The sequence below is a fragment of the Coptis chinensis genome, chromosome 3, assembly GCF_015680905.1.
Source record: "Coptis chinensis isolate HL-2020 chromosome 3, ASM1568090v1, whole genome shotgun sequence".
NCBI classification, from domain to species: Eukaryota; Viridiplantae; Streptophyta; class Magnoliopsida; order Ranunculales; family Ranunculaceae; genus Coptis; species Coptis chinensis.
Genome location: NC_141458.1, coordinates 13,887,907 through 13,911,889, shown reverse-complemented (window position 1 = coordinate 13,911,889; position 23,983 = coordinate 13,887,907). Strand labels below are relative to the sequence as shown.

The window sequence follows — 23,983 nt, the reverse complement described above, 5'->3', positions numbered from 1 at the left end:
TTAAGCTAGGAGGAGAACAAGGCCTGAGTGGCTGCAAGCTGATAGGAGACATATGAAAGTAACATAGTCTAGCTTCGGACCCTCATTCTGCAAATCGTGGAATAACAAGAGTGCCTCCCTACCAAGACCATGAATTCCATACCCAGCTATCATAGCATTCCACGAGATGATATCACGCTTTGGCATCCTGTTAAAAACCTCCTTTGCAAAATCTATCCTACCACACTTTGAGTACATATCAACAAGTGCTTTACAAATTGAGGTATCTATTGCAAACCCATAAACATTCAAATAGCCGTGACTGCATCTTCCATGCCGCGGAGCAGTAAAAAGGACACCTGCTACAAAGTAGTGAAAATGGTAGTGAACATGACAGCAATAATAGCCATCGGCTCCCACTCTGCTACCTCGAACTGATCCACCCCTCTAATCATTTCGAACTAGAAGCGCCATTGTTGCATTTCCAGCTAATGTTTCTCTCATCCAAGTAATTCATCAACCACTCACTCTGACACTTTAAAGATCGAGTAGTTGTAACCCCAACTAAAAAAGCGAGTAAGAAGTAGAATCCAAGAGGGCAAGCTTTGGAGCAGTATCCGATGCGGTGATGGCGTATAAGAAACTAGTATATTGAAAGAGAGAAGCAACAACAAAGAGTCATGAAGCTATACTCTGAGAATCAAATCACCGGTGGGTGCCCATGAATCCATTGGGAAAAGACTTGATACTACTACACCACTTCTCGTGCTAAAGACTCTTCTACTTTTCCAAAAGCTCTTGCTATAAAGTGTGTTTTTCTTTATATCTAGTATGGAGGTGGTACTTCAAGAACTTCTTTGACGAACTGACAGTGGGTACTTCAAGAACTTCTTGCACACACCAGCGGATACCAGTTCTGATTTTACTAGTCAAGTTACTTGCGATGTAGGTTGTCCGCGCAAACGTTCAAACATCTCTCCACCTCTGATATATAAGTCGAATTCAACTCCCCCTAGTCGCTGCATTGAGCTAGAGAACATTTAGCTCTGCACGGTGAGCGACAATAACTCAAACAAATTAAATGCGAACAACTGCTATTGGATTTTCTCTTGAAGGGTTCGGATTAGGACAACAGCTGAATAAGTAACTTCAATCACCGTCCCACGAATTAAGGAGCCCCAAATCTGGTTTTCATTACAGAATAGAATTCAACATTTGCATCAACGCCGAAACATGCAACCATTCAAAAATGGAAATAGAAATTTCCAGTTATTTCTAGAACCCACACATCACTTCCATCTACATCTACCCTTTTCAAGTCCCTTCTTCTTCTCTGAATTTCAATAAAATAATTTGGTGTACAGTCAATGCCTTTCAGTCCATTTTTGTCCCCTGCTTTCCAGTCTATCATCCGCCCTTGCTTACATAAGTTCAAATGGGCTTTCTAAAATGTCCCTCTCTGATTCCTGTTTTAATACAATCCAGCGCAATGAATGCATCACTTCTTGGTCGTGAAGCTGCTTTTGCTCAGCCATCCTTTGGTACTGGTTAGCCTGCATTTGTATTGAACTTACTTCACTTTGAAGTCGCACAATCATCACCATTGTCTCATTGGCTGATGATGCCGCTGCCAACCTTTCTTTCTCTAGTTCTAAACATGCCTTACACACACGTTCCCTTTGAATCCTAACGGCTTTCCTTAATGCCTGTAAATCCATATCTTCATCTTCCTTGTACTCATCACCAAATTCTTCTTCCACTCCTTTTTCTTCTTTGTTGTCTACGGATTCATTAGAATAGATGTTTCCTCAACTACAATAGAAATCTCTTTATTCCTCACTAGATTCTTCAAATCAGGAACTGAGTTATCTAACAAATTCAATATACCAACCTTGCAAGATGAAATCTTTGAATAACGTATGCCACAAACCTCAATACTTGAACAAAACCCATGTCTGAAATCATCTGCTTTCCCTTTAAAATTATCCAAAAACTGAACTAGCCCATTCCATCGCTCCTAAACTTCTCCCCTAATTCCAGCGCTCCTAACCTTGCACAAGCTGAAAGAACTCTGACGAAGGTGAAACAATCAGGTTTAACTTTATCCCTTTGAATATGGGAAAACAGTTCAAGAGCCTCTTTAGGGAGTCCATTAGAAGCGTAGCCATTTATCATTGCACCCCAACAGACTAAATCCTTGTCGACCATCTCATCAAATACACCACGGGGTCTCTCCATGCTTCCACACTTGCAATACATATCCAACAAAGAAGTAGCAACAAAGACATTCATTCCCATTCCCATCTCCCTTATATAACTATGTATCCATTCCCCAGTTTTCAAATCCCCTAACTGAGAACAAGCAGAGAGAAGACGTATGATAAGAGCCAAAAACTGTAGTTTTAACCCCTTAACAATATTACTTTTAGACCAATTATGTGATTAATAAGTAAGAGTTAGTACTGTTATCGTGTTCTTATGTATTTCAGGCATTGGAGTCGAATACGTGCAGAAATGCATTCCTTTTGCGAGATAAAGAAGCAAAGGTTGGTTGCTAAGAAGTTCTATGATTAAAGGCCAAGATTCAAGGAGAAAAAGCCTTTTTAAAGCCCGGTCAAAGCTGAAAAGTCAAACTCAACTCGGGCAGAAATAGCGCTCAAAAGTCAGCTGAACTTTCGAAGGCCGTATCTTTGGACTCAGACCTTGGAATTGGGCCTACCTTACGTCAAAACGATCGGCTCGGAAAGAGATTTCTAATGGTCTAAGTCTTGACCCAATTAGACGAGTAAAAATGGACGAAAAGGCTGTGGAAGTCAATTCCAGCTGAAAACCCCCCTTTGTGGACTGAAGTAATGAGGTTTTAGGCTCGATTTTCCAGCCCAAAATATGGCTCCTCAGCCCATGCACGAATTTGTGGATCTGGTCTCTTCTATATCAAGAGACCAAAACTTAGCTATTAAGTTACTTAGTTTTTAGTTAGAGAATTAGTAGTTAGTTAGTTTTTAATTAGTGAATGATCAAAATACTTAGTTTTAATTCATTAAATTAGTTTTTATAGATTAATCTAGTTAGTTGTCAATTTTATTAGTTGTTAGAACAAGTTAAATTAGACTATTGTTAAATTAGAACAAGTTAGTTAGTTTTTATTAGTTGTTGAATCTTAGACTATTGTAAATTAGATTAATAAAGTTAATTAGTTATTCAATAATGACTTGTTTTGATTGTTCTTGTTTTAGAAATGATAGTATAATAATTCAAGGCTAAACCTCCATTAGAGGAGGTTTATGAAGCCATGTGAGGATGATTAGTTAGTAGGCTAGTTATTGTTTTGCAAAAAACTTCAAGTTTGATTCTCATGGTTGTTTAGAGATAAAAACTATAAGAGTTGAACTAAAGTTTAGAGCCACCATCAAAGAGATTTGTGGTGGAGCTAAACTCTCATGCTAGTGAAGCATTGATCCGAGAGGACTTGGTGTTTACTAGGGATCAATAGGCAATTTAATAATCAACCGAATGATCAATCGAATTGCGTGGTGGATTAACTTTTTCTATATCTTCTTCTCATCATTATAAACATTGTTTTAGCATCATCTATTTACTGTTTTCACATCACATATTACTCTCATCATTGTTCCTTTTGTTTGATTAGTTAAATTCTATTTATGTTTTGATAGTTTATGAGCGGAACAAATTCGTACTCTTTATATATTACTTCATTATTTGAGAGTAGGAATATTGATCTAAGCACTTAATTAGTTAATTGATTATTTGTGCTTACGCATAGATATTTAGTTAACGTAAATTTTCTATTATCAAATGGCGCCGCTGCTATCTTAAACTCTTTTAGGATAAGAATTCAATTGCTTGAATCCAAGGGGCAATCCCCCATTCTCAACTCACCCACACTTTTAATTTTTCATTCTTATTTCTTGTATTTTCGGTACTGTTCACTGTTTTAGGCATAGGGGCTGCGGATTCACAGAGGAAAACACTGCAGTAAAGGTATTTGTAAATTTCGAAAAATTGTGAAAGTTTACAGACGTAATCCTTAAGGTGTTATTGATTTACTGTAATATGTTCAGATTTTTCCTAGTTGTTTTACCTAGAGAACTAATACGATCTTTATAGTGTTGCATTTCAGTTTTCAAACCGTAAGTTCTTGAAAAACAGATGAGTAGGGTTACTTACGCTATTCCACAAATTTTAAATTTTTTACAAGAGTATCTATCATAAGTCAAGAGTTTGCAGTAAAAATTGGACGAGTTTTTGATTTGTTTTGACTACCTAACTAGTGGATTGTTTTCAGTGTGTTTCTGCAGTTTTGCAAACACTTAATTTCTAGAACACCAGCCTATAAGGAGGGTTTGTAGAACTCCAATTGCTCTAATATTTGTACAGGAATATGTAGGATCTGTCAGGAGTCTCCAGTAAAATGTTGGCGATTTTTGGCTCTATTTTGATTGGTTAACCATTCGGTTGTTTTATTGTGTCCGAAGACTGTTTCACAAACTTTGAAGGGTAGTAGAAAGACTTACATAGCTCCAATTGATCTGAAATTATACAGGCTACTTGATAGACGTCTTAGAAAACAATTGTAAAAATTTCAAATATTTTGGAGCACATTAAACTTACTGGACATTGCCAAAGGCAAGAGCGCGACCTGCGCCCATGTCAGGCAAAGTGCCCCCCGCGCTCAACTCATTGGAAATCGCCTCAGGCACGAGCGTGACCTGCGCATTTCACAGGAAAATTCTGAGCACCCCCCGCACTCGACTCACTGGAAATCGCCTCAGGCACGAGCGCGACCTGCGCCTTTCACAAGCAAATTCTGAGTGCACCCCTCTCCCTCTTCTGAACAGCCCGATCTTTACAGGTTAGTTCAAACTTTCGTTTATTCAATTTATTAAGTGTTTCTATCTTCTTGAATACACTAAGATCGCGTATACAAGACACTATTCAAACGCGTAGCAAGGAGGCATTCAGGTACTCCTTCTTCCACTCCTCGTTCTTCTGTCAGAGGAGTTTAATTCTAGTATAATCAGGCTTCTTTTTCGTAAACGTCAACGCACATGCCTATCTAGGAATCTATAGTTAGAGTTTCATTTGCATATTAATTGTCCTAGAATATTTTTTTAAAAAACGAATATGGCATATCAATATGTAGACCAACAATCATGTGGTTATTATGCAAACCCTTTACCATGTTCATGCTGTGGTAGTCCTTACCATTGGGCTTCTCAGTGCCCATCATACCAAGAGTTTGGACCTACTATAGGATATAATAATAATTATGAGCCTCAAATTTCAAATTTTCATAGTAACTAATACAATCAAGAGTTTTCTAGTCAACCTAACCCATCACAGTACGAGATCAACCAGAGTCACTTAAATGCCAATAACTATGACTATCAAACACCATACCAACCAGAACCACACCACCAAGCTTCCCCTCCGCTAACGTCATTTGACAAAATAATGGCCCAAAACAAAATAATATTTCAGAACTTAGAACGGACAAGATTGATGCTAACCTCACCTACGCCAGAACCTTCCACCATGCCAGAAATCACCCACCCATCTAGCTCGCCTCCCTTCCTAGACCAAATTTCCCAACAAATGACTGACTCACAACAAACATTTAGGGAACAAATGGCCAACAATGAAAAATCATTTAGAGAACAAAATGCCAAAACCCAAACTATGCTTCAGAATCTAGCCCAAATGATTTTCATGGTCCCCTCACCTAACAAAGAACTTTCAACCTTGTCAGAGATCGACATACAAGTAGAACAACCTATTCCCATAACCAAACCATTCAACTTAGTTAAGACCTACCCTGAATTTCATGAACCATTACCTTCCCATGACTCTCCCATTAACCATTGTATTAACTCCACACACTACTTGGATGAGGGAATTCTTGAAGACGACTCTTTAGGACTTATGTCGGATGACCATGAAGTCATTGAGGAAACTTATATTGTTTTAGAGGATGAGAGTGAGGAAATAGAAATCAACAATTCTAATCTAAGGCATGAACAAGGTCATGTGTAGGAATTAAAGGAAGTAACTTCTTTATCGCAATATGAATCTCAATTTGGTTTGGCAGTTGAGGTAATACCAATGGAAGAAATAGATGAATTTCTTAAAGATAAAGCCACGAACCACAACTTTATGGATTCAGCTAAGCTAGATAAAGATTTCTATGATTTCTTAAGAGCGTGTGAGGATCAACCAACTGATGAACCACCAACTGACCACCAACCACCTGAGTTACCACCTCCTAAAATCCAACCATCTACCACAACTAAGCCATACATTCACCCACCATTTCAGAGGAACCTCGAATTTGTACTTGAGCCAATTGCCTCAGAGACCCTTTATAATTTTTTCAACCTTAACGGTGAAGAGTGTTTGCCTAGCACACAATCCCATGAGTACACCATTCCTGTAGTTGAGAGCCAAGCTTTGACCGAGTGTAGTGAGAAACCTAATTTGTCTTATTTTTCCTCATCTGAGCCTCATGAAAGACATCAGAATCCATACTTCATTCCCTTCTCACCTAAAATATCACTAATTCATCTTTTAGGTTATTCTAACTCTTTAAAACAGCTACAACATGATGGTTTGCATATGTTCTTTGATGGGTTGGATAAGTTTTCATTAATTCTTCTACATGTTTGCTTCCAATTATACAACTTCATTCTGTTTGGGGGTGCTTTTAGTATCATGTTTTTATGGCTAGACCCCCAACTCTTTCGAGTATTAGTTTATAGTTGACCACGCATCATCCATTTTGTGCCACCCCAGTTTCTTACTTGTTTGGGGGTGTGCATAATCTAGGAGAATCTAACTTAAAACGACCCCACATTAAGTCTAGGGAATCTGACTTTAAAAGACTCAAGTTTTTTTTGTAAAATACCACATTAATGGAGTATAAGCCATAAAATTTTTCAAACTTAAAAAGAGTTTTCAAATTTTGTTTGGGGGTGGCATATTTTGGTCTAACATTTCAAAACATTTTGCCACCCTTTGTCTATCATGTTTACTTTAGTAGAGTTGATGTTAGTTAGTACGTAACAGTTTAATTGTGCTTCATATTATCATATCATCTTTACAATATTTCTGTTACAGGTACTGCCAATTTTTGCCACGTTCCTATGGTAAATTATTTCCTTATCTCTTTACACTTTGAGGACAAAGCGTTCAATTGTTTGGGGGTGGGATAGAAATATTTGCAAAAATTAGGCACTTTTAGGATGTAAATTACGCACTTTTCTTTATAAAAAATTAAAAATCATAAATATTGTTTATACTAGGCACTTAATGATAATAATATTGTTCCCTTCTCCATGATGATATTAGTCTAGAAATCCCACGTAGTACTTGAATTAGGATTTAATTTTTGAAACATAGATTAATACGTAGGTAATAGTCATTGCATCTTTTTAAGAACATCTTGCATGAGCATCTTTGATTGTATTTGGTAGTATTTTTCTGAGACCTAGGTTAGAGTACTTAATACATATCCTGTGAGCATCTAGCCTAAAAGCCTCATAAGAGTGAAATATCTGAGTGATAACACAAGGGAGAAGTCAAATCAGAGTAGAGAAATCACACATCCACTTGCTGGATTACTACACCATATCCTAAGCGAGAATTTAGGCCCTCTTTGGATCGATATAGCCAGAAATTCACACCGATATGAAATTTATTATCCACTAGTCGCCCCACTGAGCCTTTCACAAACCACAAATCCTTTACCCAATAAAACAAAATAAAAAAAATAAATCAACCTACCTATCTGGATAAGTATGAGAAATAGGATGAGTGAAGAAAAGAGAAGAGAAAAACCTGTGTAAACAAAAATTAGTTAGTTGCTTTAGAAAAGAAAAAGAAAAGAAGTTTCCATCCAAAGAAAAGAAAATAAAAATAAAAATAAAATAAAAACTCCAAAAATAGAATCAAAGGAGTCAAAAGCCAAGGAAAAAGAAAAAAAAAAAAGGCTAAGGATGGAAACAAAGTGTAGAAGCAAAAGAACAAGGTTTTCTCTAGTTACATAATATGAAGACCATATTTTCTCAGACTTGCCTTTTTGAATATCCATTTCCTTCCTTCTTTAACCAATACCTACACCCCGTATCACCTAATAAAGACCTTTAGCTCAATTCGGAATATGTTGGTGTGATAGTAAGTGGTAGATGTGTTTGATTGACCTCGGCTTCCTTGGATTGTCATTGAGATTGTGAGAAAACGTGTGCCCACTGCACACTGGAGTTAGCAAACTTGAATGGAAAAATCATAGTGTTATGTGTTTTGACACATTCCTTGTGAGAACCTACTTAGGCACGCTACCCAAAAGTTTCAGAAACGGACCTGCCATTGCATTTCATATCATAGTTCATTGTATAATTGTTTATCTTAAGATGATTTGATTATTATTCATATATTAGCTTAGGTTTCAAATTGATTATTCTGTATTCATTGCTAGTGAGATGTATAGATATTTGAGAATAAATAAGGAAACAACAATTTTATTTCTTAGTCGTTGTAGTATAGATGAAGTTTGTGAGTACCTTCACTGAAAACTCTCACGAGGGTTAAAACTCGTCCACTAGGGGAATTCCTAGTGGTTTAAGGCCTTGTTGCATATGGTCAATGCAATCGCACTCTCGGCTAAAACGAGATTAGCTAGAACTCCATTTTTGGTCACTTATTCTAATTTCTCATATTTGCTTGAGGACAAGCAAAATGCTGTTTGGGGGTGGTTTGATAAGAGCCAAAAATTGTAGTTTTAACCCCTTAACAATATTACTTTTAGACCAATTATGTGATTAATAAGTAAGAGTTAGTATTGTTATCGTGTTCTTATGTATTTCAGGCATTGGAGTCGAATACGTGCAGAAATGCATCCCTTTTGCGAGATAAAGTAGCAAAGGTTGGTTGCTAAGAAGTTCTATGATTAAAAGCCAAGATTCAAGGAGAAAAAGCCTTTTTAAAGCCCGGTCAAAGCTGAAAAGTCAAACTCAACGCAGGCAGAAATAGCGCACAAAAGTCAGCTAAACTTCCAAAGGCCGTATCTTTGGACTTAGACCTCAGAATTGGGCCTATCTTATGTCAAAACGATCGGCTCGGAAAGAGATTTCTAATGGTCTAAGTCTTAACCCAATTAGAGGAGTAAAAATGGACAAAAAGGCTGTTGAAGTCAATTCCAACTGAAAACACCTTTGTGGCTGAAGTAATGAGGTTTTAGGCTCGATTTTCCGGCCCAAAATATGGCTCCTCAGCCCATGCACGAATTTGTGGATCTGGTCTCTTCTATATCAAGAGACCAAAGCTTAGTTATTAAGTTACTTAGTTTTTAGTTAGAGAATTAGTAGTTAGTTAGTTTTTAATTAGTGAATGATCAAAATACTTAGTTTTAATTCATTAAATTAGTTTTTATAGATTAATCTAGTTAGTTGTCAATTTTATTAGTTGTTAGAACAAGTTAAATTAGACTATTGTTAAATTAGAACAAGTTAGTTAGTTTTTATTAGTTGTTGAATCTTAGACTATTGTAAATTAGATTAATAAAGTTAATTAGTTATTCAATAATGACTTGTTTTGATTGTTCTTGTTTTAGAAATGATAGTATAATGATTCAAGGCTAAACCTTCATTAGAGGAGGTTTATGAAGCCATGTGAGGATGATTAGTTAGTAGGCTAGTTATTGTTTTGCAAAGAACTTCAAGTTTGATTCTCATGGTTGTTTAGAGATAAAAACTATAAGAGTTGAACTAGAGTTTAGAGCCACCATCAAAGAGATTTGTGGTGGAGATAAACTCTCATGCTAGTGAAGCCTTGATCCGAGAGGACTTGGTGTTCACTAGGGATCAATAGGCAATTCGATAATCAATCGAATGATCAATCGAATTGCGTGGTGGATTAACCTTTTCTATATCTTCTTCTCATCATTATAAACACTGTTTTAGCATCATCTATTTACTGTTTTCACATCACATATTACCCTCATCATTGTTCGTTTTGTTTGATTAGTTGAATTCTATTTATGTCTTGATAGTTTATGTGTGGAACGAATCCGTACTCTTTATATATTACTTCATTATTTGAGAGTAGAAATATTGATCTAAGCACTTATTTAGTTAATTGATTATTTGTGTTTACGCATAGATACTTAGTTAATGTAAATTTTCTATTATCAACGTACAAGGGTAAAACTATCTGGCATCAACTCCATCTCCAACATCTTTTTAAACAAGTCAATTGCCTCACTTAATCTTACAGCCTTAATATATCCACTAATGATAGCAGTCCAATAAACAACATTTCTAGTTGGCATCTCATTAAACAGTCTATGAGCTTCATTTAAACATCCACATCTAGCATAGATACAAAGTAAACTAGTTTTAACAAGAACATGAAAGTCCAAACCCACTTTCAAAACATGAGTATGAATCTTCACCCCAAGTTGAAAATCAGAAAGCCTAGCACACACCTTTAACACAAAAGGAAAAATCATATTGTTCGGGGCCAACCCCTCTTTTCTCATTAGAGTGTAAAATTGAATTGTCTCACTGTAGTAGCAATCAAGATATAAAACCTTAAACCCCAGAACCCATATCGAAAACAACAATAACATGCTACCAAATGCTGCCAAATTACGAAACATGAAAATCCCACCTCCCAAATCTGTATTCTAACTTGAAAACTTCAAAGAAGAACCGTATTCCATCATCAGAACTAAAAATAATGCTAAAAACTTCAGTGGAACAAGAAAAAAGAAGAGAACCCCCAGAATCTGCATACAAGTGTAATTGGTACTTGATTTGGATGCTTCAAACTAAGCTTGGTTTGCTAGAAACCATTGACCATTTGTTGGAAAAGAACATGCAGAAACTTCCAAATTATTGTACTGTTCCAGAAAAGGAGAAGAAGTGGTAAGACTTAAATAGAGCAAGTTTATTATACTATTGGGGTTGGAATTTTGCTCCATTTCGCTACCCCCACTATCAAGATCTGTTGAGACAACCTTTTTATGGTTTCGGTTGACCCCCAAACAACATTCACAACCTCCCTCTTCCTCATCCTATCTGCTTCACTTATCCACTTATCTACTCGTTCCCCATAGACGGTGCCATTGTATGAGCCCAATTCCTACCCCTTAACCTCCAATGTCTTCCTCCTCTCCCTTCTCTGCCGCCCTATCTTTTCCTCCTTTTTCCTTTTCTTTTTTTGCCCCATTCCTTCCTTTTAGGTCAAAGTCCTTGGACCCTATGATCTTGGGCCCATCCATTGGGCCTAATACCATAAAAGGCCCAATATTCCCTCCTTTCCTTCTTTCTCTAAGTCAAAGTCATTGGGCCCATCCCTTTGGCCCAATACCATACGAGACCCACTTGTCTCTCTCTCGCTCCTCTTACCTATGATGTTCGTGGTCATGAATATGGCTCACACAATAGTTACAAAATAATGAAATGGGTGGCCAAGATTACATCTCATCTTTTCAATCCAAAGGTTACAAATTAATCTACTTTTATAATGAAAATTACTATTTCTTAATTTAATCTAAGTGGAGAAAGTGGGTGAATAGTAATTCCCATTACAAGATAAATAATTAAGAGTGGTTTGTATATGCACTTATTAAGTGGAGAAAGTGGAAAAACACATAAGCTTCCACTTGACCATGGTGAATAGTTATTGGATTTTTACTTTGTTTTGGTTCGAACCTATTTTAATTCTCAACCGAGTTAATTTATAGAAGCTATACACTATTGCGTAAAGCTCGCTGCGCTAATTGTTTTGAAAATATACGATTTTCTAAAGTTTCGTTGTCTTTTCTGCAAGGTTTGACCAGGGTTGACTCAGAATTGACCATTTTGACCATGCTTCTTGGGCTTGAATATGATCATTTTAAGCTTTCAATGGGCCTCTTTTGGACTTGATATAAAGACTTTGTTTCCAATTAGCTTTCCAAATGCTGATTTTGTTGAAATTTCATCGTTTACGTGTCGAAACCAGCAAAAGCATGAAAACCATTATTATACCTATTTATTAAATACATTATTGACCCAAACCAAATGCTATTAAGGGGTTATTTGCATAGTTTTGGGGGTTTATCACTAAGCAATCATTCAATCACTCATCTCCAATTTATGTTGAAGATTTTCGAATTAGGGATGAAGGGTATTAATTGTGAATTAAAATTTATGAATTTAGGGATTGTAGAAATAATAGAAATTGCAGGAAGAAGAGATTAGAGCTTTTCAATGATCAATTATACAAGCAACTTTTGACATGCGAGTTTTTGAGTAAGGGTTTTGCAAAAATAAAAAAGAAAATAATTGACGAAAGTAGAAGTTTTGATTAGATGCTCTCAAGTTAGTAAAAACCCAGCCCAATTAGTAAATCTCGAATAAAACAAATGATTGAAAAACACATTACACTTGTGGTGGCATAGCACCGTAGCAAAGTTTTGCAGCTTAGGAAAACAAAATACCCAATGACTAAACTACTATTTTTTTTTTGTGGTGGTGGGGGAGGGGGGATGATTAGGGTGTGCAGGTGCCCACAGTTTACATTTTATTATGTTTTTTTGGCTCACTTTGTAAAATGGAGAAATCATAAATACCTGGACGTACAAAGATCCTTAATGGGATTGCAAGTGCTCTCACTACTACAACACATATTTTCAGTTCTCAACCATTTAGTCAATACCAGATACGATTTTTGTAAATTACCTTTCAGATGAGTCAGTGGCCTTATTTTCTCACTATATCACCTGCCATAAAGACAATGTATAATGAATTCAAATTATAACTTAGTCGGAATCTATTCCAAAGAGCAGAACAAAATAAGTGAACAATATAATTACTGAGAAATTCATGCAGTACCCAACAATAATTTGCTACGATAATGAAAATTTTACTACCGACATACCTGGTTGTTGAGTAGAACATCTTGTGGAAGTAAAAAGATGAAAAAGCAAGGGAAGAAAGCATGATGCATCTCTGTTATTTTCTCTCAGTTACTTGTTCTGGGTTTCTCTCTACGTCCTCTTTATATTGCTTAGTAGTATTGAATTGTCTTTAGAGTAATAGAATGAGAAGTATTTATTGAAGACTTGTCACGCTACTATGCATTATTTATTTACTAGCTAGTGCCCGTGCCTTCGGCATGGAATTTTTAAAATTTCTTACAGTGCTGTCAAAAGTAAAAAAATAATTGAAGGAATAAACATTCCAATTCATTTGTTCTATACGATAAGAGCTGTCGTATAATATCATGGGTAAAGTACTTCAATAACAAACTTCTACATTGCTTTTTAAATAACTACAACATAAATGATTTTAGAAAAATATCGTATTGTCTTTCTCTGGTCATATTCAAGAAAGTATTTAACAAACCCTCCCAATTCGCAAATGACAATTCAATCTTGGAACCTCTTCTCTGTTCACATTCGTTCAGCTAATCCAATGCAAAGCTAATCTTGAAACACAAAAGACATACTTAGTACGGAAAAACAACATTCCATTGCAACGGTTGAAAAAATAAATATTACAACATAAAAGCAGCCCAAAACATGTAATTGACTATGAACCTTAAACGTTAGCCTTGACCCTAAAGATTGAAAGATTAAGCACAACATATTAGTTAAAAAACTGAGTCAAAACTCAGGAGTTTTGGGCATAATTGGAAATGTAAGGGCGATCACTTAATAATATTCAAACTCCTAACAATATCATAGGGAGGATCAAACAAAATATGAAATGTAGTAAATTAGGAAAATATTAGATATATAGTATGTATTTTAATCCACTCTCACTGTTTCACAAGGACCATCCAAGGGGAACAACAACAAAGTATAAAAAAAAAGGTTTTAAGCAATTGTTGTTCATTGCTTGTAGTACATAAAGATATTTCAAACCATCCCTTTCTAGCAAAAGCCATCACTCCATCACTCCAGCACTCATGCTATTTTAGCTATCAATTATGCAACTTTTAATTTCTTTCATTATTGCCAAAGCTTTGAGCTCCCTTGATTAGTTCAATGCATATTTCACAGATCTGTCCTACAAACTAACAACTCATATGTCATGACAGTTAGGGACACCCCCCATTTCCCCATTTCTTTTTGGAATCAATAACACCCTAGTTACCCACTAAACCATAGCAAAATAATAAAAGATAAGAAGTATCATATAAAGGAGAGCTTATATACCCTGATAATGAGAAGTTAGCATCCTCCAAAACTTGAACATGGCATATGACCGCAATAGGCATGAAACAAATCAACTTAAATGTTTGCAAGAAATAAGCATAACTTGTACAAATTGTAAGAAATAAATCTTTGAGTAACTTAATAGTTTACGGATTAATGAGGAGCTCTAATAAAAGAGCAAGAAGAAGACTCGAAGCTACCCAAATTTTAATCCATCTTTCAAATGGTCTAGAATGGAATAACGTTTTGGGGTACCCATATCCAAAATCAAAGGACATTAGGCTATACTTATATGTGAACTTGAGTCCCAAACCAACTCAAACTCTATACAACATATCAATCCATTTAAAAGAATAATGTAGTCTAGCACCCATCACATGGAATCTAAGAAGGAATATAAAAGAATTTGACATGCTTTAAAGAGGTTCTCACAATTTCAACAACATGCATAATAATATTAATGTCAAACAACCTAACTCACCCAACGAGAAGAGGGTTCAATGATACCCATCAATATAAACACTTTAGAAGTATTCTACCCCCAAACTTGAATAAAAAGTATTGAGGGGATGTGTGAATGTATCAAGAGTATAATTATCTTAAGCATTATAACTTGAATAAAAAAATTAGTGACAAAGACTATAAACACTATAGAAGTATTCTACTCCCTAACTTGTCCTTATGCTCTCTCGTGTATATTTTTCCTTATTCATTTTTTCTCCCCGTTATTATTGATGAGCAAGGACTCCCGGAGTCCCAGGGCATAAAGGATCAATAGGTTAAAATATATCATTGACAAACATTATTTTTTGTACACTTTTTTTTTTGCGATAATTAGAGAAGAAAGTAGGTATTGGTAAGTAGATAAGTTACTAACCTTCTTCTCCTTCTGAATCTATAATATAACTCCAGTGATTCCTACCAATGACTAAGAACTTGTCAAGTGAACAATGATAAAATCGTGTGTGGGTATAATTGTAGAACCATTTTGTTAAATCCTTTTTTGACGCCACTTAAACAACCACACTTAAGTCGAAGTCTCACGCCACTTAAAAGAACAGTTATACGTGGAGCTCAAAAAATGAAACAATTAAGAAGAAACAATTTCTTTGTTACCCATTTCTTAATTCAATCCGTACTATGCTTTGGAATTTTTAACCCTGATAGCTCAATGTCATATAAACAGATTGTTTACACGATACCTATGCTAGATAATAAACTTGTATGTGTACCATTTGCATATCAAAATAACAAAATTGTACACAAACTGACATACCATTTACAGCTTCAATATCCTCCCTAAGCATCACATGCCCACTACTCATAATCTCGCCTTCCTGGAATCAAATTTCACAATAAACAACACTCCATAAACATACGACAACGACATATACAGATAAATTATTAAATTATGAGTACACCAAGAAGTAGAGTGCACCAATTGTCCCTTTCTAATCAGGTGTGCACTACGCTAAAAAGAGCTATCCAGAGTAGCTTTAGCAGTGATACTCGAAGCCCCCTTCTTGAAGTTGAAGAATGAAATAGTCATTAGAATTAAAAAGAGAAATTTGAAAGCATTACAACCTATTTTCATAATTTTTTTTGTGAAATATTAGCAAGTTATTGACTGTGTGGGTATAACCGTAGAATCATCTTTTGACGCCTCTTAAACAACAACACTTAAACAACCATTATAAAAGTTGAAGTCTAACTAACGCCAAAAGAATATATGATGTCCATTTCTTAAACAACCCCCAAAAGAACAGTTTTTATGAAGCTCAAAACAGCCCCAAAGCAACGCCATTAAACGCTCCAGCGACGACGCCAGCACGAAGCTAAAAAAATGGTACACATTTCTTGGATACCCATTTCTTAATTCAAAAAGAAAAAACAAATAAGAGGCCGGGTTCAATAAAATTCACCTCAAACGGGTTTAGATTTCTCGGAAGCTGTTCTTTCCCTCGCAAACTAACAACACAAAATCATCAAACCAAGCAATAGCAAGAGATTAGAAGGAGTTGTGGAAGTGGAGCAAGACCTGTAAAGGTGGAAATAAGAAGCTTTTAAGAACCAAGTTTGGAGACACGAATGGTTTTTTAACAATTAAGAATATAATTAATTTCTAATCCAACTCACGGCTGTCATCGTGGGCACTCGTCACGATCCTCTTAAGACAGATATATTTTTTCAGGGAAAAAGAGGCGAGAACACAAATTTTAGTGAGGTCTTTGACAGACCTGGAATTTTTTACTTTCTTCAAGAATTCTTTCAACAAAACATTTATTACATTCGATTAGATGAAGACTATCTCAATCAATTTAGACTATTGGTATTCAAATATATGACAGAATAGACTTTCAGGTGAAAAATAGTCAAAACACATTTAAGGAGATTATTAACTTATGTATAACACACACCTTGAAGAGGTAAATGTCAGCCAAAACCCTTCCTGCGACTAATTGAGGCAGTGTGCATCTGGACAGCATGGAAAATCCAAAGGAACTGAAAAAACAGAAAAATGAATTAAGAAGAACTGAAAAAATAGAAAAATGTATAGTCAAAATGAAGTTTGTGTTATAAACAACAATGATTTGTAAATGCAAAAAACGTTTTGAAGATAACTTATCTGTATGAATTTGGGTCGCGCAAGCTTTCTCTATTTTTTTTGGAAAAAAAACTAAAGATACCGGCGTTCAATTTGGTGAAGAAGATGACACCTTGTCCCTTTTAAGATTAAAATTGGGTTATCTTGGAGGCGTGAGAGAGAGAAGAAAAGAGAACAGTTTTTGTTCAATGGTTTTTCATTTCTAATCGTAGTCACGCTGTAATCAAGGAAGAAGAAGAAGTAGGAGGCGAAAGAAGAACATATTGGTTTCTTCTTCGCTTCGTTTCGATGAGCACCGATGGGTTGGGAGTGCGAACGAAAGGGTTTCTTCTAATAAAGGTTTCCACGATTAATATTCCATGATTAATATCCCATTTAATTTCTAATCCAACTCACACGCTTTGGTGGAACTATTGTAACCCTTGATTTATACCCCCTCAAATTGAATCCCAGCCGTGAGTCAGGAAACAGCCCTGTTTTGTTAAGTTAACAAAACACAACATCTCCATTCGGTTCCACCCTCTTTATATTCAACAAAAAAAAAAACGGTGTAAGCACGCATCTACTACTTTGCACCAAACATATATAGTAAGGAATGAAGCATCAGTAATTCGATATATACTTTTTCTTGTAATTGGGAAGAACAGACCGCAACCATTTGTTGATATCAACCCCGCATTTCCTATTTGTAGGTAGATTAAAATCTAAGGTATTCTTTTCCAATGACCGGATTAGTGGCCAAGGCGCTTAAATTACCCTTCTCTACAATCTCTCCAAAAATTAACTATGCAAGTTTTGAAATTCACTTCAAAACAACCATCATGATAAGGCATCAAATTGAGTCTAACAAATTAAGAAAACCTCATATTTCTAGGAAATTCTCACAGAGTTTATCATCAATTTGATTTTTTCATGGATAATGTCATATTAGGTAATTCACAACCCATGTATATGCCACAATTGGAACCCTATAATACAATTTTCAGCTAACAAATATCATGGTTAATTAACCTAGAGCGCATTTTCTTCACACAACCATCACTACGAATTTATTTTTTTGAGCATTTCACTCGAATAAAGTGACACCCCAATAAACACCCGACCATCAGCAGGAAATTCTCTACCAATACTCGAAGCCCCAGTAGATAAAATGAGGGTGCAATATTAGTAGACTTTCTCTTGATGACAAATCATAATAGAAATATGTGTGAGTGGTTGCCATATGTTTTGTGAAATTTAATTAATTGGGTATGTTCATGGGTCTGTTTTGCGAACAATATTAAGCGTGCATGGGTTGCATATTTTTTTATAAAAAAGCGTTGACTCCCACCTACTCGACTTCAGCTAGTAAGTACATACCCTCTTTACACACAACTTCAAATATTACACTCATTTCTAGAGCTAATGCTTAGTCCACCATACAGATCATCAACACATAAAAAGGAAATCAAGAAATAGAAGTACATCACCTTGAAGAAATAAGGTTTGCCAAGGAAGCACTTATATTTATATGACGTGTGTCACACTACCACATCACTGAATTAAGAGTAAAATAAAAGGATCATATCAAAAGCAAATCAATTCAACCAATTGTAAGGAAAAAGTAATCCCAACCAATTTGTTTTACATACATACACGCACACCTTAGAAAGAAGTTTTATACACGGCTCATTTTGTTCTAATCATCCCATATTTATTGTAGAGTTAATCACCTTGGTCTGATTGAAATAAGAACCACAAAAGACATATCTAGATTCAGACTTACGTCATACATATATAAATTTAACTTTAGATTATAGAATTAGATATATACTTTTGGGATGACCACGATGGATCAAATTCACATCCAATTCATATATATAGGCCTTTCTGCATCCACCTCCAAAAATCCTAAAAAATGATAATAATAAAAAATAAAAAATCATTGATCTGATGGGAATTCATAACTTTGCCAATAGTTTGGAAGTACTTGACAATTTCCTGAAACATGTACTCTGTTAACACCAATACTCATTGTTATCTAACCAATATTTATGGCTTGTCATTGAGATATTATATGAAATGACATTTAAAAGAGTTTTTTATCTTTGTAATTGATTACTATAAATACTATGCTACTTTCCTGGAGCTTGGTTTCATTCAAATTCCTTTCAATCAAAACAAAATTTAAAAGCACCAAGTCAAACAGAGAAAGAAGTAATAGTAAGTAATAGTATCAGGTTCAACTATTAGTAGCAGTAGTAGTAAGTAATATATATATAGTTTATAATCACTTCACTTCTTAACATGCAGCCTACAAATTCCCTGCCAATTTGTCTAACTGCATCCCATGCATTAAAATTGACGAACAAAAGACAATTAGTCATGACTAACACAATGTGGTAATTAACAATGATATTAACCTAAAAGAATTCATACTCCCATTTAATCACCTTTCAACTAAAAAAACAATCTATATACTAATAGAAATCCCCCGAAAACAATCAATCATGTAAAACAATGAATTTGTTGTTAAACACCACCATATATTTTTGTAAAGAAGAAATTAATTTCGGAGTTAAAATTTTCTTGTAATTCTAATTGAAAATTTCAATTATTGGCATCTACAGTAAATGCTAGTTCAAATCAATCAGCCCACATCTAAAAGATTAAAAGAAACATGAAAAATTAAATACAACTCCAAGATGATAAAAGAAAGAAGACAGACCATTACATCTTTGCAAGTAATGTGAAATCCAGAGTGAATGACACTACACAGTACACACCCTCATCCTTATCACTTTTACTTTCCATGACTTACTTCTTCTCACCTCTTCCACTCAAAATGTTCTATTGTTTTTGTGCATTACAAAATTCATATTACTTAAAAATTAGAGGTCACATGGTGAGCTTTCACAAATGAAACTCAATAAGGTTGGGTCTTGATTCTTGAACAATGCTTTTATAAGTGTTATAACTTCTAAGTGCATCACAGCTTGTTCACTGTCTTAACAAAACTAAAATAGATGTAAATGAAGCAAATGAATGATTTTTTTTTTAGAATTAACTTAAGGGTTTATCGGAATTTCGGAATAGAGAAGAACGCACCTTGATGGATCACCTCCCCCTGTGCCGCCACACGAATCTCCATAAAGACACTACTGTTTTGTCCATCAACCCATCAGAAAAATCATTCAAATTTCGGAATTATACCATGGACAATAAAATGGAAAAGAGAAAACCATGCATACCTGAAGTGAAGAGAACTAGGAATTGCTGAAGCATGCATAGCAAGAAAGTGTTATTTTTTTTATTAGAATCTCGTTAGTTTAGGGGGTCTTTGGATCCTATTTATTTATTGCTAAAAAGTGTTTATTAGTGAAAAAAATATTTTTTGAAAAAATAAATGCGTTTGGTCTCTATTTAAAAAAAAAATTGTTTATCCCAAAAACTAGTTTTATGATAATTAGGTAAAACTTGTTTTTCAAGTTAAAAAACTATTTTTCTTTGAGGGAAACACTTTGGGCTCTCAAAGCAAATGAATTGCCCGGATGTTTTAGACTTTAGTACTTTATGCCGCGATATGATGAAATATATCTAGAAATATAGTGCGAAATCTGATTTGATAAAATAGCTTTTAAGAAAAATCACAACCAAACATGTTTATTCAAAAACTATTTTTAGAATAAATATTTTTTCATAAAAATGCTTTTTAAGAAAAAATGAGAACCAAACACTCACTTAGCCTTTTTTGGCCGAATCATTGTTTTCTTGTGAGTATTATTAACTGCCTCAATTCTTTAAGACTTTAACTGACCCAGAGTCTAGGCGGCCGTAGCAAGAAATTATTGGAGAAAACAAATGTTTCAATTGCCTTTACGTGCTTCCGTCTTTGTAGTGTAAAATTTGAAACAATTTTCTCTCTCAAAGACTCTGAATCAGTGAATCATATATACATACACTGAAAAGGTTATCGAAAAGAAAAAACAGTATATAAGAATATGTGTAAGAGAGCTGTAGTGATATAGTGCTGGAAGTTGGACCAAGTCAGCGGTACAGAGGATAAGATGCAACATAACGAAGGAAAGGGAGGAGTATGGAATCGTAACTGCGGAACCCTAGACCGCGACGTGGCATATGTACGGCAGGAAGTAGAGCCATGAGATGAGAAGATAGATGGACGGCCCAGAGAGGGGGTGGGAGAGGTATAAAAAGAAGAGTATGAGAATAGAAAAGGAGGCCGCTGGAGAGAGAAAAAGAAGGAGGAATAGTGAGGAAGAGAGAAAAAAGGAGGAGATTTAGAATTAGAGTGTTTTAGGGTTCATACATTTGGCGCCATCTGTGGGGAGAGATAAAAGCAAGTTGTAAATGGCACCAAAGAGAGCAGCGGGTAGACCAAAGAGGGTTGTGGTTCAGGAGCCGACGCCGGAGGCAATGATTGATGAGGAGGAAGAACGAGAAGAGGAGCAAGTAGCGGAGGAAACACGACTGATGCGAGAAAAGATCGAGAGGCTGAGGGAGGAGAACGACGAGCTGAGAAGAGAGAAAGAGAAGGCGGAGGAAGAGGCCGAGGAAGGAGGGGTTTGGAGAGGAGGAGCCCGGGCTGAATCTTGTCGAAAACCCGGTAGCTGGCTTGACCATAGAACAAGTTCAAGAAATGATAGACAACGACAGGGAGGCGAACCGCCAGCAAGCGAAGAGCCACGGAGGAGCGGCCAGTCAGGTGGTGCCAGGGTTGAATCACAACCCACTAGCAGATGACATATGGGTCTCGGAGGTCACAAAGCAGTTCGCCCAGCCGAGGTTCGAGAGGTACGATGGCAAAGGAGACCCAGCGGACCACATCCATCATTTTCGACAACAGATGCCTCTTTGGCAGGAGGCTCAGTATGATGGTCTGCGGTGTATGATGTTCCCGGCTAGCCTGAAAGGAGGGGCGTCGGATTGGTACTATAGATTACCAGTAGGGAGCATCAAAAATTTCCACGAGTTGGAGCAGGCGTTCATAGATCACTTCATACATCAGAAGAAGCGGGTGGTAGATATCGCGGCTTTATTTAACGTGCGACAAAGGTAGAATCAGTTAGGGAATTTATGTGCTGGTTTAAGGTAGAGACTCTAAAAGTTGAAAATCTGGACAAGAGGACAGCGGTGATAGCATTTGAGAGAGGCTTGCGTCCGGGAATAGGAGTGCACCAGTCCGTGGCAAAGAATGTGATCGCGACCTTACACGAGCTGTATCCGCGAGTAGAGAAGTATATAAGATATGAAGATACCATACAGAAGGATTCCAGGAGATCAGGGAAGGCAGTGCTGTCTTTGGAGGAGGAACGAGAACACCAGAGGGCAGAGACATCAGAAAAAGAAAGCGGGGGATACCGCGGATACAGAGCACGAGCAGAGGGAAGTCGGGAAGACCCTCGAAAGGAGTACAGGGAAAGAAAACCATACCGCGAGATGGAACAGACACCACTGAATAAACCGTTGAGTGAGATTTTGCCCCTAATCAAAAAATTTCCGGGGTATGATGGACCGCAAAGCACGCCAATAGAGATACCAGAAAAACCTTTCTGCGCATATCATCAGGTGCATAATCATGAGATGAATGACTGTTATGCACTAAAATGGCTGGTTCAGAGGATGGTAGAGAAAGGGAGGATGGGAGAGTTTGTGAGAGGCGCCCAGAATGAGGAGCGCATGCCACCTTAGGGAAGAATACTGGGAACCATCAATGTGATTTACAGCGGTGAGGTTCTGAGTCACAATGCTCATAGAGACAGGATAAGGCGGATTGGGAGTATACAGCAGATCAATGAGAGAACGGATAGATCGTGGCAAAAAGTTACGGCAACAGTAGAAAGGGACCGAATTGTATTTAGTAGCGCGGACCTCCGGGTAGTAGACTCACCACATAAAGATGCATTGGTCATTATAGTCGCTATGGGAAATTATATGGTGAAAAGGGTGTTGATTGATTATGGAAGTGCAGTGGATCTGCTATTCAGAGGCGCTTTGGAAGAAATGGGAGTCGATCCTAAGCAGCTACGGCCTTCACAAACCAATTTATATGGATTCAATGGGAGTATGACAGAGCCTATGGGGGAACTCTTGTTGCCCGTGACAACGGGACCAGTGACGGTTTTTGCCCGATTCATGGTGGTAGACTCTGCTTCACAATATAATACAATTTTAGGAAGGCGGTGGATTCACGAAATGAAAGCAGTCCCATCAACATATTATCAAGTGATACGGTTTCCCACACCAACTGGCATGTATGAGGTCTACGGTGATCAGGTAACTGCCAAGAACAGCCATCGAGGAACGGTGAAGAGGTTGATCCGCAGACCAGAAGGAGAGACTTCCAGCCTTAGGAAGAGGCAGGCATAGCAATTTCAGTGCACCTCGGAGGAAGGGGAGGCGGAATTATCAGAGGAACCAAGGACGTTCGATGAGATTGAGGTGGTGAATATTGGAAAAGGGGAAGAAGAGAAGTTCACGTCGATAGGATCCAGTTTGCCAGAGGAGTGGAAGGGTAAGTTGATACAGTTCTTGGCCGAAAATCAAGATGTTTTTGCTTGGGCGATAGAGGATGTTATTGGGTTAGACCCTGAATTTGCTTGTCACCGATTACACATGAAGGTAGACGCTAAACCAGTGAGGCAAAGGATGCTCGACATTCGACCTAAATACGCCTAGGGAATCCGAGAGGAAGTCGCGACATTGAAGGGGGTGGGGATAATCCGAGAAGTTGAGTTCATAGACTGGTTGTCCAACATAGTTGCAGTACCTAAAAAGAATGGCAAGGTTCGTATGTGCGTGGACTTCACGGATGTAAATCTCGAGTGCCCAAAAGATAGCTATCCTATGCTACGAGTAGATGAGTTGGTGGATAGGACGGCGGGGTTCAACATATTCTCCTTCATGGATGCATCAATGGGGTACAATCAGGTCGCGATGTACAAGCCAGATCAGGAAAAAATAGCGTTTGTGGTGGAAGGCGGTATGTACTGCTATACGAGGATCCCGTTCGGTTTAAAAAATACGGGGGCTACATTTCAGCGGCTGGGTGAGAAAATGTTCGAAAGCAAGATTCGAAAGGGGATTGAGATCTACATAGATGACATGGTGGAAAAGAGCATGTCGGAAGAAGAACATATAGAGGGTTTGAGAGAGACCTTTGTGATACTACGGAAATACAA

At 36.8% G+C, this 23,983-nt stretch overlaps 2 protein-coding genes across 2 annotated transcripts; one reads left to right on the top strand and one right to left on the bottom strand.

The window, feature by feature from the left end:
- On the bottom strand, nucleotides 1–19,598 carry LOC147508090 (putative pentatricopeptide repeat-containing protein At3g08820). Its single transcript, XM_086596831.1, has 7 exons — nucleotides 19,519–19,598; nucleotides 16,618–16,702; nucleotides 15,473–15,537; nucleotides 10,190–10,361; nucleotides 1,983–2,331; nucleotides 1,559–1,759; nucleotides 1–338 (listed from the first exon to the last, which is right to left on the bottom strand). The coding sequence occupies exons 1-7, from the start codon at nucleotides 19,596–19,598 to the stop codon at nucleotides 1–3; spliced, it is 1,290 nt and encodes a 429-aa protein (XP_086452957.1).
- A 1,950-nt stretch (nucleotides 19,599–21,548) lies between these two features.
- LOC147508089 (uncharacterized) lies at nucleotides 21,549–23,171 on the top strand. Its single transcript, XM_086596829.1, has 3 exons — nucleotides 21,549–21,671; nucleotides 21,894–22,450; nucleotides 22,529–23,171. The coding sequence occupies exons 1-3, from the start codon at nucleotides 21,549–21,551 to the stop codon at nucleotides 23,169–23,171; spliced, it is 1,323 nt and encodes a 440-aa protein (XP_086452955.1).
- The last annotated feature ends 812 nt before the right edge of the window (nucleotides 23,172–23,983 follow it).

What these genes read in the sequence shown, in the direction of transcription:
- LOC147508090 (XM_086596831.1), bottom strand. Translation starts at nt 19,598, where the DNA reads ATGGAAAGTAAAAGTGATAAGGATGAGGGTGTGTACTGTGTAGTGTCA. An exon ending in TTCACATTACTTGCAAAGAT is followed by an intron (nt 16,703 to 19,518) that starts GTAATGGTCTGT and finishes CTGTTTTTTCAG; the next exon opens with TTCCTTTGGATTTTCCATGC. An exon ending in GATGATTGTGCGACTTCAAA is followed by an intron (nt 339 to 1,558) that starts GTGAAGTAAGTT and finishes ACTTTGTAGCAG; the next exon opens with GTGTCCTTTTTACTGCTCCG.
- LOC147508089 (XM_086596829.1), top strand. Translation starts at nt 21,549, where the DNA reads ATGGGTCTCGGAGGTCACAAAGCAGTTCGCCCAGCCGAGGTTCGAGAG. An exon ending in CCTCTTTGGCAGGAGGCTCA is followed by an intron (nt 21,672 to 21,893) that starts GTATGATGGTCT and finishes TGCTGGTTTAAG; the next exon opens with GTAGAGACTCTAAAAGTTGA. An exon ending in GAGAAAGGGAGGATGGGAGA is followed by an intron (nt 22,451 to 22,528) that starts GTTTGTGAGAGG and finishes TGTGATTTACAG; the next exon opens with CGGTGAGGTTCTGAGTCACA.